This window comes from Pteronotus mesoamericanus, unplaced genomic scaffold (assembly GCF_021234165.1).
Source record: "Pteronotus mesoamericanus isolate MK-2021 breed Mesoamerican mustached bat unplaced genomic scaffold, CSHL_Meso_final contig_181, whole genome shotgun sequence".
Classification (NCBI taxonomy): Eukaryota; Metazoa; Chordata; class Mammalia; order Chiroptera; family Mormoopidae; genus Pteronotus; species Pteronotus mesoamericanus.
The window spans coordinates 4,992,686-5,015,127 of NW_026555077.1; the positions used below are offsets into that span (position 1 = coordinate 4,992,686).

Genomic DNA, 22,442 nt, shown 5'->3' on the forward strand with positions numbered 1-22,442 from the left:
GTCCTTCAACTATTCTAATCTATGTTGCATTTTGCTAAAAGGCAAAACATTTGCTTGTGGCTCTCCTATTTAATGCTGCTTTCCCTAACCCTAACCTTAACCCTAAACCTAGAATGCCCTTTAGCCCTTTGCGCTTCTTTTTAAAAGTGAACTCCACTCATCCCTCCACTCATCAAGAGTCACCACTTTGAAAATGCCTTCTTCAATTCTTCCAGGACCTGAGGGCCTTTCCTTGCATTTTATGGCATATTTTCTAGTGATATTATACTGCAGATTATAAATTGTAAATTGTACCTTCTACAATGGGTGTGCAACAGGCTTTTGCATGCCCTCTTTCTTGGTTCCATGTTCCCCTCACCCCACCCCACGAAGTGCCCCATATAGCCACAGAAACCATCCCTGCTTCAGAGCAAGAGTTGCCACAGCCCCAGGCTGCGAGAGGGTCTGGAAGAGAATCGGACAGTGATGGATCAGTACCAGAACTGGAGGATCAAGTTTCCACACAGGCAGCCACACAACCAGCCCAGCTGGCAGCAGGGCTTGAATCAATGAAGAACCATTCAGTAAAGCAAAACATAGCTGGAGTGAAAAGAAGGCACGGAAAGCTATGTCAAACAGGGTCTTCGGTAGGTGACAGGCATTACTAGATTCCCTCTCCAGAGATCTGAGAATATCCTCTTTGTCATCACAAAACCAGATGTCTACAAGAGCCCAGCTTCAGATACCTACATGGTTTGCGGGGGGAAGTCAAGTTCGAAAATTTATCCCAGCAAGCACAGTTAGCAGCTACTGAGAAATTCAAAACTCGAAGTGTAGCCATCTCAAACATTCAAGAAAACAGTCTCCAAATGTGCAAGAGGAGAGTGAAAGAGAAAGAGGTTGAAGAAACAGGAGTGGAAGTTAAGGACATAGAATTGGTCATGTCACAAGCGAATGTGTCCAGAGCAAAGGTATTCCAAGTCCTGAAGAATAACAGTAATAATATTGTAAATGCTATTATGGAATTAACAATGTAACCATCTAAAAATGAGGAACTTTTTGGTATTTCAAAAGAGTAATTTCAGCCTGGTTTGAAATGTGTAATGCTTCTATCATTAATAAAGTTATGGCTTCTTGTGGGATTAAAAAATAATAAATTGTACATTGTAATGTCATTACAGTTGACCTTTGAAAAATGAGGGGATTAGGATTTCCCACCCCCCATGCAGTTGAAAGTATATGTATAACTTTTGATTCCCCCAAAATTTAACTACAGTCATTCCTTAATATCTGAAAAGAATTGGTTACAGGACCTCCCCCCTCCCTAAACATCTGGAGTAATAGCGAATCTGCAGGAATAGGGGATCCACAGGAATAGGGAATCTACAGATGCTCAAGTCCCTGATATAAAATGGCATAAAACAGTGCATACAAGCATCTTTCCACATACATGGATTCCCACCTGTGGATTGAAAATACTGTTCGTTAAATCTGGGACTGCAAAACCTGAGAACGAGGAGAGCCAACTACATTGAAAAAATCCTTTTTAAAGTGCAGCCTTGCAGTTCAAACTCCTGTTGTTCAAGAGGCAACTGCATTATACACACTGCAATGATTTGTTCACTTTTCCGTCTCCTGAACAAAACTGGGCAGGGATTTTTCTTACTCATCCTAGCACTTCCAGTATTTAGCACACGGCGCAATGCAGGAAATGGACAAATTGATAAACTTGCTATTGAAAAAGATGAGTGAATATGAAAATATGAAAAAATATAAAATCTATTTTCTAACTTGGGGAGAGGGTAATTTTCTTACACTTTTCAAAATGTCCATCACTTAAATATATAGATGGCAGATGCAGGCAGCTCTTTTCATTTATTTTGTTTAGAAATAGCACATTTGAAAAATACTTTTGAAATGTTTTTTCTAAATATGTGCAATAGGAAATCTTGTCCATGTGGTTTAATTTTAATTTTACTGTTCTTTATGTTAAAGTAACTTCAGAATAAACTTATTTACCTAAGCTCTTACTAGAAAAACATTTGTATTGTTTACTATTAAATTTTAATATAAATGCTTCCCAAAAGAATGCATGCCTGTTACTGGAGTAGCGCAGCATTTTGACAACTACTGATGCAGTGCAGGGAGAGCATGCTGTAGGTCATTCTTTGGCCTCGGGTCTCTTGCTTTTACCATTTTCATAATCTCTTTAAGCCTTGATTTTTTGATCTAAGAAATGGCAATAAATTTTAGGGTAACAGCGTAATTGAGATTTAATTCACATACTTTATAATTCACACACTTAAAGTATACAATTCAATATTTTAATATAGTCACAGATTTACACAACCAGTACCACAATGTAAGTTTGGAACATTTTACCACCCCAAAATTTAGTCCCATGCTCTTTAGCAGTCACCTCCATTTCCTCCCAGCCCTTTCAACCTGAGGCAACCAACCACTAACCTACTTTCTATCTCTATAGATTTACCTATTCTGGACATTTCATATCAATACAACCATACAATATGTAATCTTTTATGACTGGCTGTTTTAAGTAACATGTTTCCAAAATTCACCCATGTTGTAGTATGTATCAGTACTTCATTCCTTTTTATGGCCAAATAATTTTCCATAATGCATATACACATTTTATTTATCAATTCATCAGCTGACATACATTTGAGTTATTTTCACTTTTTTAGCTATTATAATGCTGCTAGGCACATTCTTTAGAAGTTTTTATACAGCTGTATGTTCTCATTTCTCTTGGGTATTATCTAGGAGTGGAATTGGGTCATAAGTTTAACATTTTAAGTAACTGAATCTGCAATATTTGGATGTGTATAGAATAGATGTTTTAAATGAGCATCTAGAACCATACTCTGAGTTTCAAAGGGCTGGGTTGGCTTAGTACTGTCTTGTAGAGGAGTCCTGTCAAACACTTTTGTCTAGTGATGAGAACAAAGATATAGTAGCCAGTATAAGCCCTATAGCATTGTGCAGATTTGAAATGAGGTTCTGGGTTATTTCTGGGGACTCTGCCAGGTTTCAGTAGATAATGGAAAAGGCAATTGGATATATGAATTACCTAAAAGAATTCATCTACTTACATGATATAATTGTTTTTTAACTTCTCAAAGTGCTAGACTTTGGTCATGTTTAATGTTATTACTTGATAAGTGGTGTTTCCTCCAATAATTCTTGAAATACAGTGACCATATGTTGTCTCAGTTGGAGTGAGCAGTGATCCTAAATATCCTAAATAAAATATCAAATACACCCAATCAGTGTAGTTAAATCTGAGTTTGGTGCCTTCTTGTGGCTCACTCCCGACTGCTGGCTCTTTCCTTACAGCGCCCTTTGGTGGGCTCCTCAATGACAGCTCACCTTGCTGAGGACCTCTCTCTGTTTCATTTCCTAACAGTGGGGGAAAAAATCTGTGGCTGACCACTTAGATGGTCCACTTAGCTTTGGGTTTGAAAATACAACCTTTTAAGATAATTCACGTTTGGCTACCTTCTGTGGCATTTATATGGCCCACAGGAAAATTTTCTTGCAGAATTACAAGTACAAGCCACTTTTCCTGCCAACACACTCTCTCTACTTGGTCATCAAAGACCTCTTTGGATAGTCGATTGGCTTTAGACTTTTCTAGGTAACATAAATTAATGTGCACAGAGGTTGAGTTGTCTGAGTTTCTTAAGGCTCCTTCGCTCAGCTTGCGGTAGGGATAGGCTGGGATAAGCACTCTCTTCTCCTCACTCTTGGGTAAAGAGAAGGAAAATGCACAGCATTCCAGGAAACTACCTGCTAAGCATTTTCATTCTCCAGTCTTTTATTAAAAATCACTCTTGCCATTTCATTCCCTGGAAGTATGTGAGGACTGAGGATTGCTCAGTGGAATTCACATTCCCCAAACGTATCCTGTGTGGAAGGTCTAGCATCATATTTTAGAATACACAAGACACTGGGCATCGGTTTTTCTCAACTATGGAGCGTCTGCCAAAAGACATGAAAAAGTCCCACTTAAAATTCCAATATCTTAAAAGTATTTGCCAGGATTGTACTAAGTTTTTAACCATTTTTATAGTATCAAGGGGCCCTTTGACATTCTGGTGAAGCCTATGGACCCCCTTCTCAAAGTTATGTTGCTATGTGCATAAAACAAAATGTATAGGATTACCAAAGGAAAAAGAGTCTATGGGGATACAAGTAATTCAAGTTAAAAAGTTACCTAAGAATCTTAGTGATTTCCAGTTATCTTCCCAACAACCCAATGAGGAAACTGAGGCATAATGAGGTTAACTGCCTTGCCTAAGACCACATATTTAGTGACAGAGAAAGGATTCAAACTTTGGCAATCTGACCCCACAGCATTGTTCTGACAATATGCATATAGGATCCTCCAAATTCATTAATGGTTGAAGTAGCAAGTACCTCAGTATTAGGACTGTAGAAAGAACTAGTACTACTCCAGGAACTCCAGTCCCTGGTTTGGTGAACATTACATGACTTTAGCTATCTGGGGGAGGGACAAACCTTTATAATTAATCCAAGCCCCATTTTCTCCCCGGGCCAGGATACCAGAAGACCTCAAGTCCAAATATGAGACTTTGGCCAGCTGCTGCCTATCTTAGAATTTAAGCCACTATTTTTTTTTCCTCATAGCTAACAGCACCTTGGTATACCCAGTAATGATACAATTAAATATTCTGGCAACCCAGAAAAAGGGAGGCTTGGAGGAAATTACATTGATTTAAAAAATAAATAGAATATGGCATTTCTTATTCTCCTGTTAAAGTGTAAAATTCATACTCAGTATGTAATAATATCTCTCTCATGTTTATTGGAAATTAAAGAGGATAATGTTCTTAGAGAAGTTGCTTTAAGTGGTAGTCATCATTATTACTGCTCTTCCTATTAGACTGAATGTTTGGAATTTGTGGGAAATAGGGAGGAGGCAGAAGAGAAGAGTTGGAGGAATAAACAAAAATAGCCTTACAGATTCCAGGTTTTTCGAATGTCAAGAGAACTATTTACTTCATATATGTAAAATATTTCCACATAGAACTCAATCTGTGCATTTTTACTTATTATTAATCTAGTAACATCACATATTGGTATTGTTATTCTCCCTATTTTCCACTTTGACTAAATAAGAATTTCGAAAACTAACAGAAATAATTGTTTATTCTAGTTCCTTAGATCGGAATAGTAACATTTGACCTTATGTTTTAACTATCCTTACAAAAGTTATTTTGGCTTTTCACCACAATAATTTTTAAATCTGCAGTTCTGATGTAATCTTTTGGCTTAGGACTGCACATAAAAACAGCATCTCGTTTTGTTGTCCTCCCCTCCAATAGTTTACTGTGTATTAAGCAGAACCTCAGAGCAGTGAACTATGAGCCTCATCGCTCATAGTTGGCCATATTCACATATTGTTTGGTAGTCTAATTCAGTAGGAAATGTGGAGAAAAGCTAAACAGGAATTTAAATCAATAACTTCATCATCGATACAGGGTTCGAATGTCTCTTGATATTTATTCGTTTAGGGGCCGAGGGTCTATAGTAGTAGAAGTTCTTAATCTGGAATCTATGAATTCATTTCTGGTATCTGAATGTATATGAGGTTGCATCCCCAAAAGACTGGCTTGCTGTGAGAGGCTGCCTTGGGCTTCAGTGAATTTTTTCTTTCTTTTGTTTTTAAACTCTGTCAAACACCTTTGCCCATTTCATGATTGGTGATTTAAAAGCACACCTGCCAACACCGCTGAGTGTTCACACACAAACACACATACACCTTTTAAGAATGTATAATTGCGTGTATATGTGCATTTTTCTGAGTGAAAGCCCCCATAGTTTCCACGAGATTAGCACAATGGTCCTAGATACCACAAAAGGTTACGAACCACGATGGTAGCTTTTGGCAGCATTGTGAAAGGATGCAATTCTTCTGACCTATTTTCTACATTCATCTTGCAAGCACCGAGTGTGGGGGCTCTACCCTAAACAAAAATGGCGGAAGTTGCTTCACACGTAGCCCCTCACGCAGAAAGGCTAGACTGCCCCGCCACTTTCTCTCCACATTCCCACTCCTGACCCCGGAAGGACTCCGCCCTTGCGGCCGGGCTGCTGCGGCTCAGCTCCGGGCTGCGGCGGGGAAGCAGGCTTGGGCCGGTTGCACCTGCCTACAGTGGCAGGTACGCCGGGCTGAGGCAGCGGGGGCGGGGCGGCGTAAGGGTCCCAGCGCCGGCCTCAGCCTTCTGACTTGGAGCGCCGGTCGGAGGAACCGAAAGCCAGGGGACTTCCCACCCCTGGGAAGGCCCGCAAGGGAAACGCAGAATCGGGGTGAGCTCCCGACCGCTCCGACCCCGACTCAGGGTCTCAGGTCACTAAAGCCGAGAGGGAGCTTCTTTTTTTGCTCCTCTTGGTAAAGAAAAAGGAAGACTGCAGATGAGAGCGCTGTGGGAGGTGGGGAGTCTCGCTGGAGGTGGGGAAGCCGCTGTGCTCCAAGCTTCTTGAATTCCAGGGATTGGTGCAGGGATTTTGAATAGGAAAGTTCCGCTTCCTTTGAAGATGCTTTGGCGTCAGGAGGATTGTGTAGGATTCTTGAGCCGGAGCCCTTCTGTAAATGAAGTCATTTAATATTTCACCGAGGGGTGACTCCTAAAGGGTTTTGCACTTGCACAGACTTTTATTATTATTTTCATCATTGTGGAAACTGATCATTTTTGCTGTGTACCTTCTCATAGTTCGGTTGTACAGATTTATGCTTCACTTCAAATTTTGGGAGGCATTTCAGACTTTCGTTCTTGTTTGAATTATGAATCCAAGTTGTAGAATAGAATTTTAGGGTCTTTAAGACGCAAACTCTATTTCTCACATTTATTTTTAATTCTCCACTGGTTAAAAAGGAGAGAAGCGAGTAATGTTAACATAGTACAATATTTTTCGTACCGTTTTAGGGCCCTCCCCAAACGTGAATAATCATGAAACTACCTTCATGTTGATTTTAATTAATACTTATGAAAGCTTATGAAAGACTGGTTTTTAAGAGTTATTCAGTTTTTAGTGATTAAGTTTTGAATCACTTCCTCAGTGATTTTATTTTATTTTTCATCATTGTATTTTATTGACTATGCTATTACAGTTGCCCTGACTTCTCTCCCTTTTCCCCCACCACCCAGCACCAACCCACTCCCTCAGGCAATCCCCCCGCCACCCGCCATGGTTCATGTCCGTGAGTCATGCATATAAGTTCTTTACCTACTCCGTTTCCTATACTGTACTTCACATCGCAATGGCTACACTGTTACTACGAATTTATACTTAACTCCCTCACCTCTTCACCCATTCTCTGACACTGCCCTCCCATCTGGCCACCTTAAAATGCTCTCCTTACCCATGATTCTGTCTGTTTTTCTTGTTTGCTTACTTTGTTTTTTAGATTCAATTGTTGATAGATTTGTATTGCCATTTTATTGTTCATAGTTTTGATCTTTTCTTAAGTAAGACCCTTTAACACTTCATATAATAATGGTTTGGTTATGATGAACTCTTAAGTTTTTTCTTGTCTGGGAAGCTGTTTTACCTGTGCTTTGAATCTAAAGGACAGCTTTGCAGGGTAGAGCAGTCTTGGCAGTTGGTCCCTGCTTTTCATGACTTTGAATATTCCTTGCCAATCCCTTCTAGCTTGCAAAATTTCTTTTGAGAAATCAGCTGACAGTCTTATGGGAATTCCCCTGTGGATAGCTAACTACTTTTTTCCTCTCGCTGCTTTTAAGATTCTTTCTTTATCTTTAGCCTTTAGCATTTTAGTTATTATGTGTCTTGGAGTGGGTTTCTTTGATCCATGTTGCTTGGGTCTCTGTGCTTCCTGATCTTGCGTGTGTTTATCAAACAAGGGAAGTTTTCTTTCATCATTTTTTTGAATAAATTTCCAACTTATTGCTCTTTCTCTTCTCCTGGCACCCCTGTGATGTGAATGAGGGAATGCTTGAAGTTGTCCCAGAGGCTGCTTACACTATCCTCATTTTTTTGGATTCTTTTTTCTTCTTGTTCTGATTGGATGTTTTTTGCTTCCTTATGTTCCAAATCATTGATTTGATTCTCTGCTTCATCCACTCTACTCTTGTTTCCCTGTAAATTGTTCTTTATTTCAACTAGTGTAACCTTTGTTTTGGACTGGATCTTTCTTATGCTGTTGAGGTCCTCACTAAGTTCCTTGAGCATCCTTGTAAACAGTGTTTTGAACGCTGCATATGACAGACTGCTTATCTCCATTTTGTTTAGCTCTTTTTCTGGAGTTTTGATCTGTTCTTTCATTTGGGCAATGTTTCTTTGTCTCCTTTTTTTTGGCAGTCTCCGGGTTTGTTTCTGTGTATTAGGTAGAGCTGCTTTGACTGTTTCTTGGTGGTGTGACCTAACATAATAGGTGACCTATAGGGTCCAGTGACACAGCCTCCCCGTCACCAAAGCTGGGTACTCGAGGTGCGCCCTTTGTGTGGGCTGAGTACACCCTCCTCTTGTAGTTAGTTGAGCCTTGGTTGCTGTTGGCAGATCAATAGGAGGGATTTACCCAGGTCAGTCAGCTGCAAGGATTGGCTGTGACCACTTACTACCAACCTCCGCCCTCCATGGAGGATCAGCTGTGCAGGGGCAGGGTGGTGGTGCTCTGATGTGGTCTGTAGTTGTCCACTGGGTGTGCTGGCCCCGGAGTTTCCCAGGTGGTGCAGGCCAAGGTCAGACCTCACCTGTGGTCTGCCTGGGGCCACCCTGCATGAGCTATAGAGCAGCCTGAGATGTCTGCTACTTGTGCTGGGATTGGAGATTCCCAGGCAAAGCCAAGCTGTGAATCTAAGCTGGCTGCTGCTAGTGCCAGGCCTGGGACTCACTGAGGCCAACTGTTGCTTGTTAGATAGGATTTAGGAAGTTGTGAAGCATGAGCTGGGACCAACCATTCATATGGAAAAGCAGCTTGGGTATGTCTGTAAGTTGGGTGGGATGGTGTTTCTGGGGATCTCCAAGGCAGGTCAAACAGTGTTAGCCTGGTTGTTGGAGCCTCATATAGGGCAACAGCTTGCCAGCTCTGTAGGGGGAGAGTTTAGAAAAGGGACAATGGCCTCTGCTCACCTCGATGCCGGTCACTTAATTTTGTCCCTGTATGCTGCTGGTGCCTTTCAAGCTGCTACCTCAGTGCTGGAGCTCAGAGTGAGTGAGTCTGAGTAGGTGAGTCTATGTGTGGGTTCTTTAAGAGGAACTGCTCTTAAAGCGGGCCTCCAGAAGTTTCTTCTACTGACTCAATCCCCACTGGTTTTTGCAGCTAGAAGTTCTGGGACTTATCTTTCTGGCATTGGAACCCTGGACTAGGGGTTCTGGTGTGGGGCTGGGACTCCTTGCTCCTAATACATCCTTCCCGAAAATTTATCCACCACATGTGGCTATGGGAGCAGACTGTTCTGTGTCTGCGCCCCTCCTGTGAGTCTGGATGGATATGGTTTCTTTAATTATGTTGTTGTCAGACTTTTATTCAACTCAGTTTTTGATGGTTCTGAGAGATGGTTGTTCTGTATTTTAGTTGTAATTTTATTGTGGCATCTTGACCGGAACTCCTCTATTTATTTTAAGAGAGAGGGGAAGGGAGTGAAAAAGAGAGGGAGAGAAACATTGATGTGAGAGAGAAACATCAATGGGGTGATTCTTTTATGTACCCCATTGTGCCCCAGCGCATCCTGGCTGGTGGCTGAACCTGCAGTCCAGGCATGTGCCCTGACTGGGTTGGAACCGGCGACTTTTTGCCTTATGGGATGATGCCTGACCAACAGAACCACACTGGTCAGGGTGAGAACCTGCAATTTTCTAAGGAAAATTTACTACTTGAGAACTCAAAATTGAAATCTAACTCATTTTCTTTTTGGCTGCTTTGGTGATTAATAAGTAAACGTTAGCTCAAGTACATTTGGCTCAGAATGTCATTTTCTTCAGTTGAGTGTAATACCATAAATAATTAACTGCAAGAAAAGCTGGTAAAGTTAAATTTTAATTTGGAAGCATAACCAGAAATCTTTGTGGTTAATATATTTTTATGTTTCATTTAACGAAGATTAGAAGAGGAGTCATGTCAGAAGAAACAGTAAGCGAATCGCAGTTTTCCTTGAAGACAGCAGCACTAAGAGCGTTAGATCGCCCTCTGTCTTGGTACTCTTCTCTCTCCCAGGTAAAAAATAATGAAACTAACACAAAGTTTAATAATAAGTTTATTGCTCAGAGCATATTTGGTTTATAGTGTTTAAATTTTAATTGAAGTTTTAAATGGTTTAGTCATAAGGTTTATTAAAGTAGATTAAACTTACTTGCTTTTTATTTTGGTTTTTCTTTTTTGTTATAATATTCACAACTCTTAAAAAGGGTTGTATTACTTTAAAAATTCTTCCTATCTTAAGTGAATTTGCTCTGTCCATTACAATTATTATTTTCAGTAAATTGTTATTCAGATTGACCTGTTCTCTCTCTTACAATCTCTAATTTTAATTTTGTTTCATTGTGGTAAAATATGCATAATGCAAAATTTACCATTTTAACCTTTTTTAAATGTGCGGTTCAGTAACATTAGGTATATTCACGTTGTTGTGCGACCAATCTCTAGAACTCTTTCATTTTCTAAAACTGAAACTCTATAGCCATTAAACCAGCAACTTTCCATTCCTTTTCCCACCAGCCCCTTAAACGACCACTATACTTTGTTTCTAAAGAATTTGACTACTCTAGGTACCTCATAAATGGAATTACGCAGTATTTGTCTTTTTGTGACTGGCTTATTTTACCTAACATAATGTCTTCAAGGTTCATTCATATTGAGATATGTGTCAGAATTTTTTTTTATTCCAGGTTGAATAACATTTGATTGTATGTATATACTATATTATGTTTATTTATTCATCTATCACTGGACACTTGGGTTGTTTCCACATTTAGGCTATTTTGAATAGTGCTGTTATGAACATGGCTATACAAATACCTATTCGAGTCCCTCCTTTCTATTCTTTTGGGTACATATCTAGAAGTGAAATTGGTGGGTTATATGCTAATTCTATTTTTAATTTTTTGAACAACTGCCATACTGCCTTTCATAGTGGCTGCACCATTTTTAATTTTTACCAGCAGTGCACAAGTTCTCCAGTTTATTAACATCCTCACCAGCATTTGTTATCTTCTGTTTTTTGATAGTAGCTGCCCTATTGGATATGAGTTAGTATTTCATTGTGATTTTGATTTGCATTTCTCTAATGATTAGTGATGTCGAGCATCATTTCTTTTGCTTATTATCCATTTCTATGTCTTCTGTGGCAACAGTCCTTTTATTCTTAATACTTCTAGTGAAATTTGTACTTTATTATATTAAATAAAAATATACACATAGAAAGCTGCATTTAATTTAGTTCCCCAAAAGTACACCAAGTTTTATGAAATCCAAGATGGTCATTTCAACATTTCTAAAACCTGCTTGCTCCTTAAAATGAATAGTTTCTTAGATTGATAAAATGTACATAGTGTAATTTTAATATGGAAAGGACATTGTACAGATAAAATGTGCGAGAATATTAGTAGTTACTGCTTAGTGTTCACTATGTTTTAGACAATTCTAGGTAATTTATACATATAATGTTTCCAATCCTCAAAATAACCCTGGAACTTGGGTATCTTCATTTCATAGATGTGGAGGCTTCAAGAGCTTAATAAACTTATAAGGTAAAATTGCACATATAATGTGGAATTTGGGCATTTGAGCTTGTACCTATTTGATCCTGAAACCCATTTTCTCCCTTTTTCTTTCCTTTCCTTTAAGGATTATATGCTTAAAGTAAAATTTGAAAAATATGGAAAAGAATTAGGGAGAAGATAAAAGTTACCAAAGATATCTCTATAAAAGCTTATTTTAACTTTCTTTGCATCTTTTATTTCTGCATATGTCTCTCTGTCCCCTATCACTGCCTTTACCCCCAATACCCACGTTCAAGATTATAAAATTGTATATTTTGAGAGTTTTTTATGTCATTAAAAATTCTTTATGAACATAGATATACTATAGCTTATTGAATGTTTCTCTACTTTTGTGTTTTGGGGTTTCAGCAGTTCATTATTTATGTATAAATCCTTGTCCAATTTTTAGATTTTTAGTAAGGTAGATTCCTAAAGATGAAAATATTGAGTCTAAGTGTTTGGTATTTGTTCTTTTATTTGTTTATATTATCATACCATTTGGATGACATTTAAAAAGACGAGCAACAAGATATAGCAGCCCCCACTCTGTGTAAAGCACTGTGCTATGTATTTTAAATCAGGTACATTTACCAACTCATTTAATCATTAAAATGATCCTAAAATATTTAATAATATTATTCTTTAAAATCTATGATTTGAATAACTCATACACTTATGTGGCTCAAAAATAAAACCACACACACAAATACATATATATACATGGAGATGTTTTACTGTTTCTTAATTCCTTCCACTTCATATCTTACAGGATTTCTTTATCCAAATTTCAGCAAAAGCAATTATATATGTTTATTTTCTCTTTTTTTTTTTATAGAAGGTAGCATAATGTAACATACCTCTCTACCTGGTTTTTGTTCTTGTTATTTCCTGTATGTCTTACCATATTAATGCTATATGTAGATCTTTTTCTTTTTTTATTCCTACAGCTATATAATGTCTCTATACTTGAGCATTTGGGTTGCTTCTGATTTTGTATCATTACAAACAATGTTATAGTGAATAAGTAAATAAGCTTGATATACTTCAATTCATACAGGTATAGGTAGAGGATAAATTTTTAGACCTTGGATTTCTGGGTCAAAGAGTATATATGTATTTGAACTTCAATAAATATTACTAAATTGCCCTCCATAGGAATAGCATTGTTTTATACTCCCCAAATTTTGGGATTTCTGCCAAGTGATAGGTAAGAATGGTATTTCACCATAGTTTTAATTTTTATTTCTGTTATATGTTAGGAAGAGCATCTTTTCATAGATTTCAGAGCAGTTTGTATTGAGTATGAACATTTTGAAGGTTTTGCTGGGGTTTTTTTGTTTTGTTTTTTTTTAATATTGGTAAATTGCTTTCAAGATTGACTATACCAACACAGTCTCACTAGTAATATTTGACAGTGCCTATTTTTTTGCAGCCTAGAAATAAAAAAATCTTTATTAGCATTTTATATTTCCTTTTTATGAATTATTTCTGTATCCTTTGCCATACTGATTCGACTATACCACCTGCATTTCAATCCTAGGAATAATTTTCTGAGGCAAAGACTATTGTCCCATGGAATATTTTTTAAAATAATAGAATCATTGCAGGTAAATTTAAAGATACATTCTTTACTCTCAGTCATGGAACTTAGTATCCAAAACTCATTGCATGATATGAAATGCACTAATTACACGATACGGAATGCATTTGGGTCAGTAAACCCAGCCTATGGGACTAATCAAGGCTACGACCTGTTTTTGTATGTAAAATTTTATTGGTACACGGCCATGTTCATTTGCTAATATATTATTTGTGACTGCTTTTGCATTACAAAAGCAGAGTTAAGTGGTTGCAGTGGAGACCATATGTTCCATAAGCCTAAAATATTTAGTACCTATCATTTACCAAAAAGGTTTTTTGACCTCTGTACTAAGAAAACAGCCTATACTTTTGAATACCATAAAAGGACCAAGAAAGGACCACTTTAGAAAGAGGAGAAGGGGGGGAGAAAGATGGAGAGAAACATAGATGTGTGAGACATCTATCTGCTGCCTCTTGCTCACCCCTAGCCGGGTACCTGACCCACAACCCAGGCATGTGCCCTTACTGGGGATTGAACCAGCAACCATTGGGTTTGCAGGATGATGCCCAGACTACTGAGCCACACCGGTCAGGCCATGCTCAGAGGCCTTGTTTGGACAGTTCAGTAGTGTTAGAATTGGACTGACTTTTTATTTTTAAAAGGCATGAGATTTTTTGTTCATTAGTTTAGCCTCCAAAAAACTGACAGTCCATGTTGGGTGTGATTCAATTGTATAATTAATTACACAGTGAGATATGTCCTTGTGACTGAAGTAATTTCAACACATGATATATAACATGCATGAATTTAAATATATCTTGTCTGATGCATTTTGATTCATATTCCAACACTGTGGAATTATTTGATTGAGTAACTTTGGCAAGTTAACCTCTTCAAAGCCAATTTTTATCATCCACAAAAGGGATGAAAAACCTAGTGTCCAGCACACAGTAAAGATGAGTGAGCATCCCAACAAATACTAACTCCTATTTCATTTCCCTGTGTCATTCATTTATTCAAGGAACAATGCATTTTCCAAGTGTTTTTTCTTTACTTAATGAATACATACTCTAAACAAAATACTTAAGTCTCTTCAGCTTCTGTGGTTTTGTTAAGGAATTACAATGTATCATTGAAAACAAACTTTTTCAGTTGGAAACCACCACATGAAGGGGTAAGTAGTTTAGTTGATTGTCCAAATTCAGCCTGTTAAGTGAGAGAGAGACTAAGAATTAACTAAGCACTTAAAAATCTGTTTAATTGCAGTGTGGTATCCTGAATTGGTGGAAAAACTGGTGAAATCAGAATAAGGTCTATATTAATAATATTGTGCTAATGTTAATTTCTTAGTTTTGACAAGAGTACTTTGATTATGTATGATGTTAATATCAGAGAAAATCTGAGTAATATGGGAACTTTCTCTACTATGTTTGCAACTTTTCTGTAAATCTAAAATTATTCCAAAATAAGGTGTTTGTTAAAATAAAATATTAAGAGTTCATGTGTTTTGAACGCCTGCTGTGTGTCAGATATTACTGTTATGTATGTTATCTCCTTTCACAACAACCCTATGAGAAAGATACTAATCTTACCATTTGTCCAGAGTTTACAGTTAGCATGTGACATGACGTGTGTTCCAGTTATCAGTTATTTATTCAAAATATATTTATTAAGCATCACTGTGTTTCAGTGAAGTTACAAAGTGTTGAGCAAAATATAGACATAGTCCCTCTCCTTATTGAGCTCAGAACCATCACAAAAAATGAAATATATTAAAAGATATGTGGTAATGCTATGTTAGACTTAAAGGAATAGAGTAATAACTATTAACTAAATAATTATTCTGTTTCCAGAGAGTGTTAGATGAGGGAGGAAAACTTCACAAGAACATTAAACAGTAGTGTCAGGTTATAGAGTGGGGAGGATTGTGAAATATGAGCACAAGGAACAGTGTCTTATTCCTTTCTTTATAGTCTCAGTGTGTGGCCCATTAAGTTGATGTTCAATGCATGTTGAATGAATAGGACAAATGACTAGTTTTCATTTTGTCTGGCGGTAAGGAAATGGACTATATCACTTCAAAAAGCTGCTCTGAGTTTTGGGATTCTGAGATGCTGTATTAATATTTCCAGTGTTCCAGGAAATGGTACAGCATTAATTGACTTTCCTATGGGGAAAAAAAAGTAACAAACGAAAAGCGATAGGCAGGAGTAATATTAGAGGCTTTCCAGCCTTGTGTTGTCTAGATTACTTAAGATAAACATCTTTCCCTGGGAAATTTACTTTATTTTTGTCATGGAAAAGGTTTCTTTTTTCATGAGATTAGGACTATAAACTTTAATGGGTATTTTATGTAAAAATAATACACAGCATAAACAGAATTTAGATCTTAACAAAAGTTAATTAATTACATTGTATTTGAATTCATATTAGTAAAGCAATTATAAGTCTGACAGAGTAGTTTTAATTTTCTATTTATGCTTCCTAATAGTTCTCTAACTTCAGTGCCCTAGGACCCTAAATTTGAAAATACATGATCACTTTGCTGTAACTGGGCCTGTGTTAATAGATTATTTTCTTATGAAGGTCTTAATTTTACCTTACATTTACTCATGCAATAAATACTAATCTTTACATTTGCGCTAAGAAGAATATTTTTATAGTGAAGTTGTGGCAATTTATAAAATATAATGAAAAGTAAGCTCTGCCTAATAGTCTCTTATTTTTAGTTTGTATTTTATTATTGGATCTTTAGCATCTAAATTTAAGGAACTCTTTTATTTTTCTCCCCAAACCTCATTTTGTTGCTTTGAACACTGGAGGTATGATTCCAGAGGGAAAAACATAAAAGTGGGGAAAAAAATTTGGTAATGCCTGTAATAAAGACATTATTGAAGAGAATAATTCTTATAATTTGTGAAAAGAAAAAAATCTGAGGCAGTGTGGAATATTTTAATTTTTCATGATAGTTTTAGAAGAATTTAAATAGACTAGGAAAACAAGTAGAGTAAGGATAATTTTAAATATTTTTTAGATCGCAGTTACTAAGGCCAAATCCTAATGCAAATGGAAGTAAATCATTTCTGTATTCATCAGAAAATGAGCAGTTCTTTTGGATTTATGTGCAGAAACAAGATGTTATATTTTTGAAAGAGCTTTATTGAGGTAAAATCGACATACATTAAACTGTACATATTTAAAGTATGCAATTTAAGTTTTGACATACATGCATATGAACATAATCATCACCTCCATACAGTTCTCATTCCTCTTTGTATTCTCGCCCTTTGCACATCCCTGTCCACCGCTCCTCCCCCATGTTTCCCTAGGCAACCACTGATACGCTTTGTAATTACAGCTTAGTTTGCAAATCCTAGAATGTTATGTAAATAGAATCATACAGTGTGTACTTTGTCTTGTCTGGCTTTTTTCTCTCACCCCAATTACTTTGAGATCTATGTGTGTTGGGTGTATCAATAGTTAATTATTTTTATTACAGAAAGTATTCTATTGTACCACAGTTTTTTCACCTATTCACCTGTTGATGGACATTAGGGTTGCTTTCCGTTTTGTTTTGTTTTTTAATAATAATAAAACTGCTGAGAACATTCCTGTACAAGTCTTCCTAGGGATGTATGCTTTCATTTCTTGGGCGTAAATACTTAGTAATGGAATGTCTAAATCATAAATTAGGTATATGTTTAATTTTTTAAGAAAATGCCAGACTTCTTTCAAAGTGGTTATTTCATTAGTATAAGATGGACCATAGTCGGTCTTTATAACTTTAGTCATTCTAAAACAGGTGTATAGTAGAATCTCATTGTGGTTTTAATTTGCATTTCCCTAATGATTGGTAATGTTGAGCATACTTTCACGTGCTGATTTGTCATCCTTGTATATTCTTTGTTGATGTGTGCTCAAAGCTTTTGCCCATCAAATTTTTTTTGTTTTCTTTCTAAGTTTTGAGAGTTCTTTATATGACCTAGATACAATTACTTTCTCATATATATGATTTGCAGCTATTTTCTCCTTGTTTGTGGATTATCTTTATTCTCTTAACAGTGCCTTTTAAGTAGTAAAAGCTTTTATTTCTGAAGTCTAATTTGTCAACTTTTTTTAATGGATCAGGCCTTTGATGTCATATCAAAAAAAATTTGCCTAACAAAGATCACAAAGATTTTCTCCTGTGCTTTCCTCTAGAACTTTTATAGTTTAGAATTTATATTTATATCTATAATCCATGAGAATTATTGTATATGGTGTGAAACATAGATTAAAGTTCCATTTCATTGCATATGGATCACCAATGTTTTTCCTGCATCAGTTATTGAAAAGACTATCCTTTCTCTACTGAATTGCATTTGTACCTTTGCTAAAAATTAGTCATCTGTATGTGTGTGGGTCTATTTCTGTACTCCCTCTTCAGTACCATTGATCTATTTATCTCTTTTTATGCCAATATGACACTGTCTTATTTATTGTAGTTTGATAGTAAGTCTTGAAATCAGGTAATGTTAGTCTTCCAACTTTATTTTTCTTTTTTAAAAATTCTTTTGACTATTCTAGATCATTTTTACATCCATATGAATTTTAGAATCAGCTATCAGTTTCTACCAAAAACAAAACAAAACTTGCTAGGTTTGTCATTAGGATTACATGGAAGCTATAGTTCAGTTTGGGGTCAATTGACATCTTTATTGAATCTTTCAACCTATAAATGTGTTACAGATTTCCATTTATTTAGGCTTTATTTCTTTTCCCTCTGCATTATTTGTTAGTTTTCAAGGTACATGTCCTTCACATCTTACGTTAGATTTATCCTTAACTATTTCATATTTTGTGGTGCTATTGTAAATTTTTTAAATTTTAATTTTCAGTTATATGTCACTAGTTTATGAAAATATAGTTTTGTATACTGATCTTGTATCCTACAACTTTATTAAGCTCACGTAATTCTAGTACCTTTTGGTGAGTTTCATAGGATTTTTCTGCATACATGATGATCATATGTTTTTAAATGGTAATGAATAAATGTTTTTATTCTACTATTACATTATAGTTCAAAAGTTTGTATTACTTTTTTTCATTTAAAAAATAATTTTCTAAAATTTTAAGCATATACAAAATAGAATCATAGAATGAACCTCTGTGTACCTGACATTCAGCCTCAATAGTTATCAACACGTAGTCTATTTCTTGTTGTAATATCTTGATGGCCTCATAAATTGATTAGTAAGTGTTCCTTCTTTCAATGGAACTGATATTTCTTGCTTAAATATTTGGTAGAATTTGACCTATAGTTTTCTTTGTTAGAAGGTTTTAACCTCATAGTCTATTTCTTTAGTGGATAGTAATTGTTATCTGTTTCCTTCTGAGTAAATTTTGATAGTTTCTGTCTTTCAAGGAACTGATCCATTTCATCTAAGTTGTTGAATTTATGGGCAAAGAGCTGTTCATAGTAATCCTTTTTCATCCTTTTTATATCTGTGAGGTCTGCAGTGATGACCCCTTTTTCATTTCCGCTTTTGTTAATGTCTTTTCTCACTCTTTTCTTTTCTTTTCTTTTCTTTTCTTTTCTTTTCTTTTCTTTTCTTTTCTTAAGTTTTATTTATTGATCTTAGAGGGAGAGGAAGGAGGGGGGTGGAGAGAGAGAAACATTGATTTGTTGTTCCACTTATTTATGCATTCTTTGGTTGTTTCTTATATATGTCCTAAGCAGAGATTGAACCCACAACTCTGGCGCATTTGGACAACACTCTAACCAACTAAGCTATCCTACCAAGGCTTTTTTTAAAAATTGAATTTATTGGGGTCACTGGCTAGAGGTTTTATTGATTTTTTAAAAATCTTCTGCCCTGGCTGGTGTGGTTCTGTGGATTGAGTGTCGGCCTGTGAACCAAAGGGTCACTGGTTCAATTCCGTCAGGGCACACGCCTGGGTTGCAAGCCAGGTCCCCAGTGGGGGACACACAAGATGCAACTGCACATTGATGTTTCTCTGTCTCTTTTTCTCCCTCCCTTTCTCTAAAAATAAATAAATCTTTTTTTAAAACCTCATGATTATATTGATTTGGTTTTCCACTTTATTGATTTCTGTTTAGTTTTTATTACTTCTAGTCTTTTTGATTTGGTTTGGATTTGCTCTTCTTCTAGTTTCTTAAGGTGAAAGCTCAGATTACAGATTTGATGCCTTTCTTTTTCTCTTAATATAAGCATTTAATAGTATAAATTTCCTTCTGAAGGCAGCGCTGCATCCCACAGTTTGGGGCTTAATAAAAAGAACAGCCTTTGTGGTGATAGAGAAGGGTACTGATACAATATATACCCCTCCACAGAAAGTGTTATTCCATTCCCCAGTTCTGAAACATTAGGGAGACTTTTGTAGGACTCTTGTAATCTTTTCTGTGAGTGCCTGGTAGGATTCCCAAAGATAAAGCTGCAAAAAGTGTGTGTTACCGTACCTTTGCAGCACACCTCATTCGTGCTCTCCCTGCAGGTGGGTGCTCTGCCCTCTCTTACCAGTGCACACTCAATCTCTACCAGTTTATCCACTATACTAGCTGAACACTTCTTACTGATATTCTGCTGTGTCTTGTTGTAGGCCCGTGTGCATGTCTTACTCCTCTCTCTGCAAATGCTCATGTCTCCTTAGTTTGGGGGTGAGCTGATTACCCTCTGGCAGCAGCATTCTAATGGCTTAAAGAAAAATTGGGAACTTGCCATTTGTCTGGCTTTTTTGTTGCTGTAAGGTTGGAAAACCACCCTTTACCGTTCTCTACATCCCCAAGGCTGTAGGTTTATTTTAGAGTTCTGCATTTTAGGTGATTAATAGTGTCAGCCCCCTAAAACAAAGTTATCTCTTGCTCTGATATTTGTACTTAGTATATACTAATATTACTGTACTTATCCTGCAGTGCTGTGGTTACTTGTGAATATATCTGTCCTCTACTATCAGCACACTGCTTGAGACAAGCAAGATCTGTATCTTCTGTATTCCCTGTGCTCCCTGATTGATGGAAGGCATTCCCACATGCTTATGAATATGATTAGAACAATTAGGCTTTATTTTAATTTTCATAGTACGGTATTGGTACATTGTAATATGCTGAGTATTTGTTGATTAATACACAAGTAGAAAGGCTTCTTTTCAGATGGTATTTGTTGTAGAAATTGAGTTCGTCCAAATTTCCAGATAGTTAAAAAAAATGATTCATTGAGGTCTTATTTAACCATTCCAATAATTAAAAATCTTGCTATGATTCAAACAGAATATTTAGTTGCATGAATTAGTCATTAGTTCAGTAAATATTAATGGGGTTGAATCATTTTATACTCCTCTTGACATCTTGGGTAATATTGTTTACCTGAGAACTGAAGAGCAGTGGGTAATAATTACAGCATTGCCTATTTTGGGGGACTGAGGGCTTGTTCTAAAATTCAAATTGAGCTAGTGGCATTGAATGAATAAAATGATATTACCTGGCAGTATTTAGAAAGCTTAAGAGTAATTTTCGTTCTTATGTCTTTTAATGAACAAATAAAAGATTTTTTTCAACCTAACTCCATCTTTTCCAGATCAGATTTTCGCCAGTAGCTAAAAAGTTGTTTGTGGTAACTGCAGTGACTACCATGTCTGTAATTTTTCTGGCCCATCACTTTAAAAGAAGACGTGGAAAGAAGAAAGAAAAAATACTACCATGGGAACCAGAGCACCTCATACTTGAATACACTAAAAGAGCAGCATCAGACAAAGGTATGTAGAAATAGCTGAATTAAGTCTAGAAGGGAAATTTTATATGTAAATCATAACTGGAATACAGTGATTTCAGTAGTTTAGTCTCCAAAATTTCCTTCCTTAATATTTAATTCACAAGTAATGCAGATCAATTTTAGAAAAATTAGAAAATGCAGATAAGCATACAGAAAAAAATTAAAATCACTGAACTTTGTTATCCCAGAAATAACTACTGATAATACTTTGACATATATCTAGCCATTTATATTTCCATTTAAATATCATATTGAGACATACAATTTTATACAGTGGTCTCCTGTATCCATGGTTTTGCTTTCTGCAGTTTTAGTTACTTGCAGTCAAGCAATAGAAAACATTAAATGGAAAGTTCCAGAAATAAACAATTTGTAAGTTTTAAATTGTGTGTCATTCTGAGTACTGTGATTAAATTTCCTTCCATCTTAATTCATCCGGCCTGGGATGTGAATCAGCCCTTTGTCCAGCATATCCACGCTGTATACACTACCCACCTGTTAATTTCTTTGTAGTCATCTCAGTTAACACATTGACTGTCATGGTATCACAGTGCTTGTGTTCAAGTAACTCTTATTTTACTTATTAATGGCCCCAAAAGTACAAGAATAATGATACACTTTGGATATGCCAAAGAGAAACCATAAAGTATTCAATATGTATGTATAGGAAAAAACAGTATATGTAGGGTTGTGGTTTCAGGCCTCCACTGGGTGTCTTGGAATGTATTCCTGGCAGAGAAGGTGGTGGGGGTAGAGGGAGGGGCAGGAGGACGATTGTATTATGTGCAAGAAAATGATTTATATATTTTCATAAGTTCTGGTCATAACCTTTTGGAACATGCTCTTAAAATATTTAACAATATGTAAGAATGTCTTTCTGGGTCGATAAATATATATTCTGTAATTTTTATTTTTATTTATTAATTTTTTATCAAAAACAATTGCTATGTGTTATCATTTTTAATATGTACTTGTTGTTAAATTTGTCCAAATAAATCTTAATTTATTTAACCAGTTCCCTATTTTTCCCTTTAGGATGTTTTCCTTGCTTTGTATATGTTTGCCTGACTATTTCCTTAGTATATAAAGTTCTAGAAATACAATAACTTTAAATGTTATTGTGTTATTAACACATGTAGTTTTTGTTACCAATATAGTACACGTTGTTACATTTTATCAGTTAAATTAATTTTTTGCCCTGGCTGGTGCGGCGTACTGGACTGAGTGCTGGCCTAAGGACCAAAAGGTCGCTATTGTGATTCTCCGTGTCAGGGCTTATGCCTGGGTTGCAGCCCTGGTCCCTCACTGGGGGTGTGAGAGGCAGCTGATCAATGTGTCTCTCCCTC

General features: G+C 36.3%; 1 protein-coding gene and 1 pseudogene across 4 annotated transcripts in view; both read left to right on the forward strand.

Annotated features, from left to right (window-relative positions):
- The first annotated feature begins 302 nt into the window (after positions 1–302).
- LOC129065594 (nascent polypeptide-associated complex subunit alpha-like) lies at positions 303–966 on the forward strand (annotated as a pseudogene).
- Positions 967–6,093: 5,127 nt separating this feature from the next.
- MIGA1 (mitoguardin 1) overlaps positions 6,094–22,442 on the forward strand; it is a 76,060-nt gene continuing 59,711 nt past the window's right edge. The window contains exons 1-3 of one of the 4 annotated variants that reach the window (XM_054566878.1): positions 6,094–6,185; positions 10,093–10,201; positions 20,902–21,079. In XM_054566878.1, coding sequence (XP_054422853.1) covers positions 10,103–10,201; positions 20,902–21,079 — 277 coding nt within the window. In that variant the 5' untranslated portion in view covers positions 6,094–6,185; positions 10,093–10,102. Of the gene's footprint in view, positions 6,334–10,087; positions 10,202–20,901; positions 21,080–22,442 lie in introns of all 4 variants that reach the window. The other 3 variants (XM_054566879.1, XM_054566876.1, XM_054566877.1) reach the window with 3 other exon arrangements.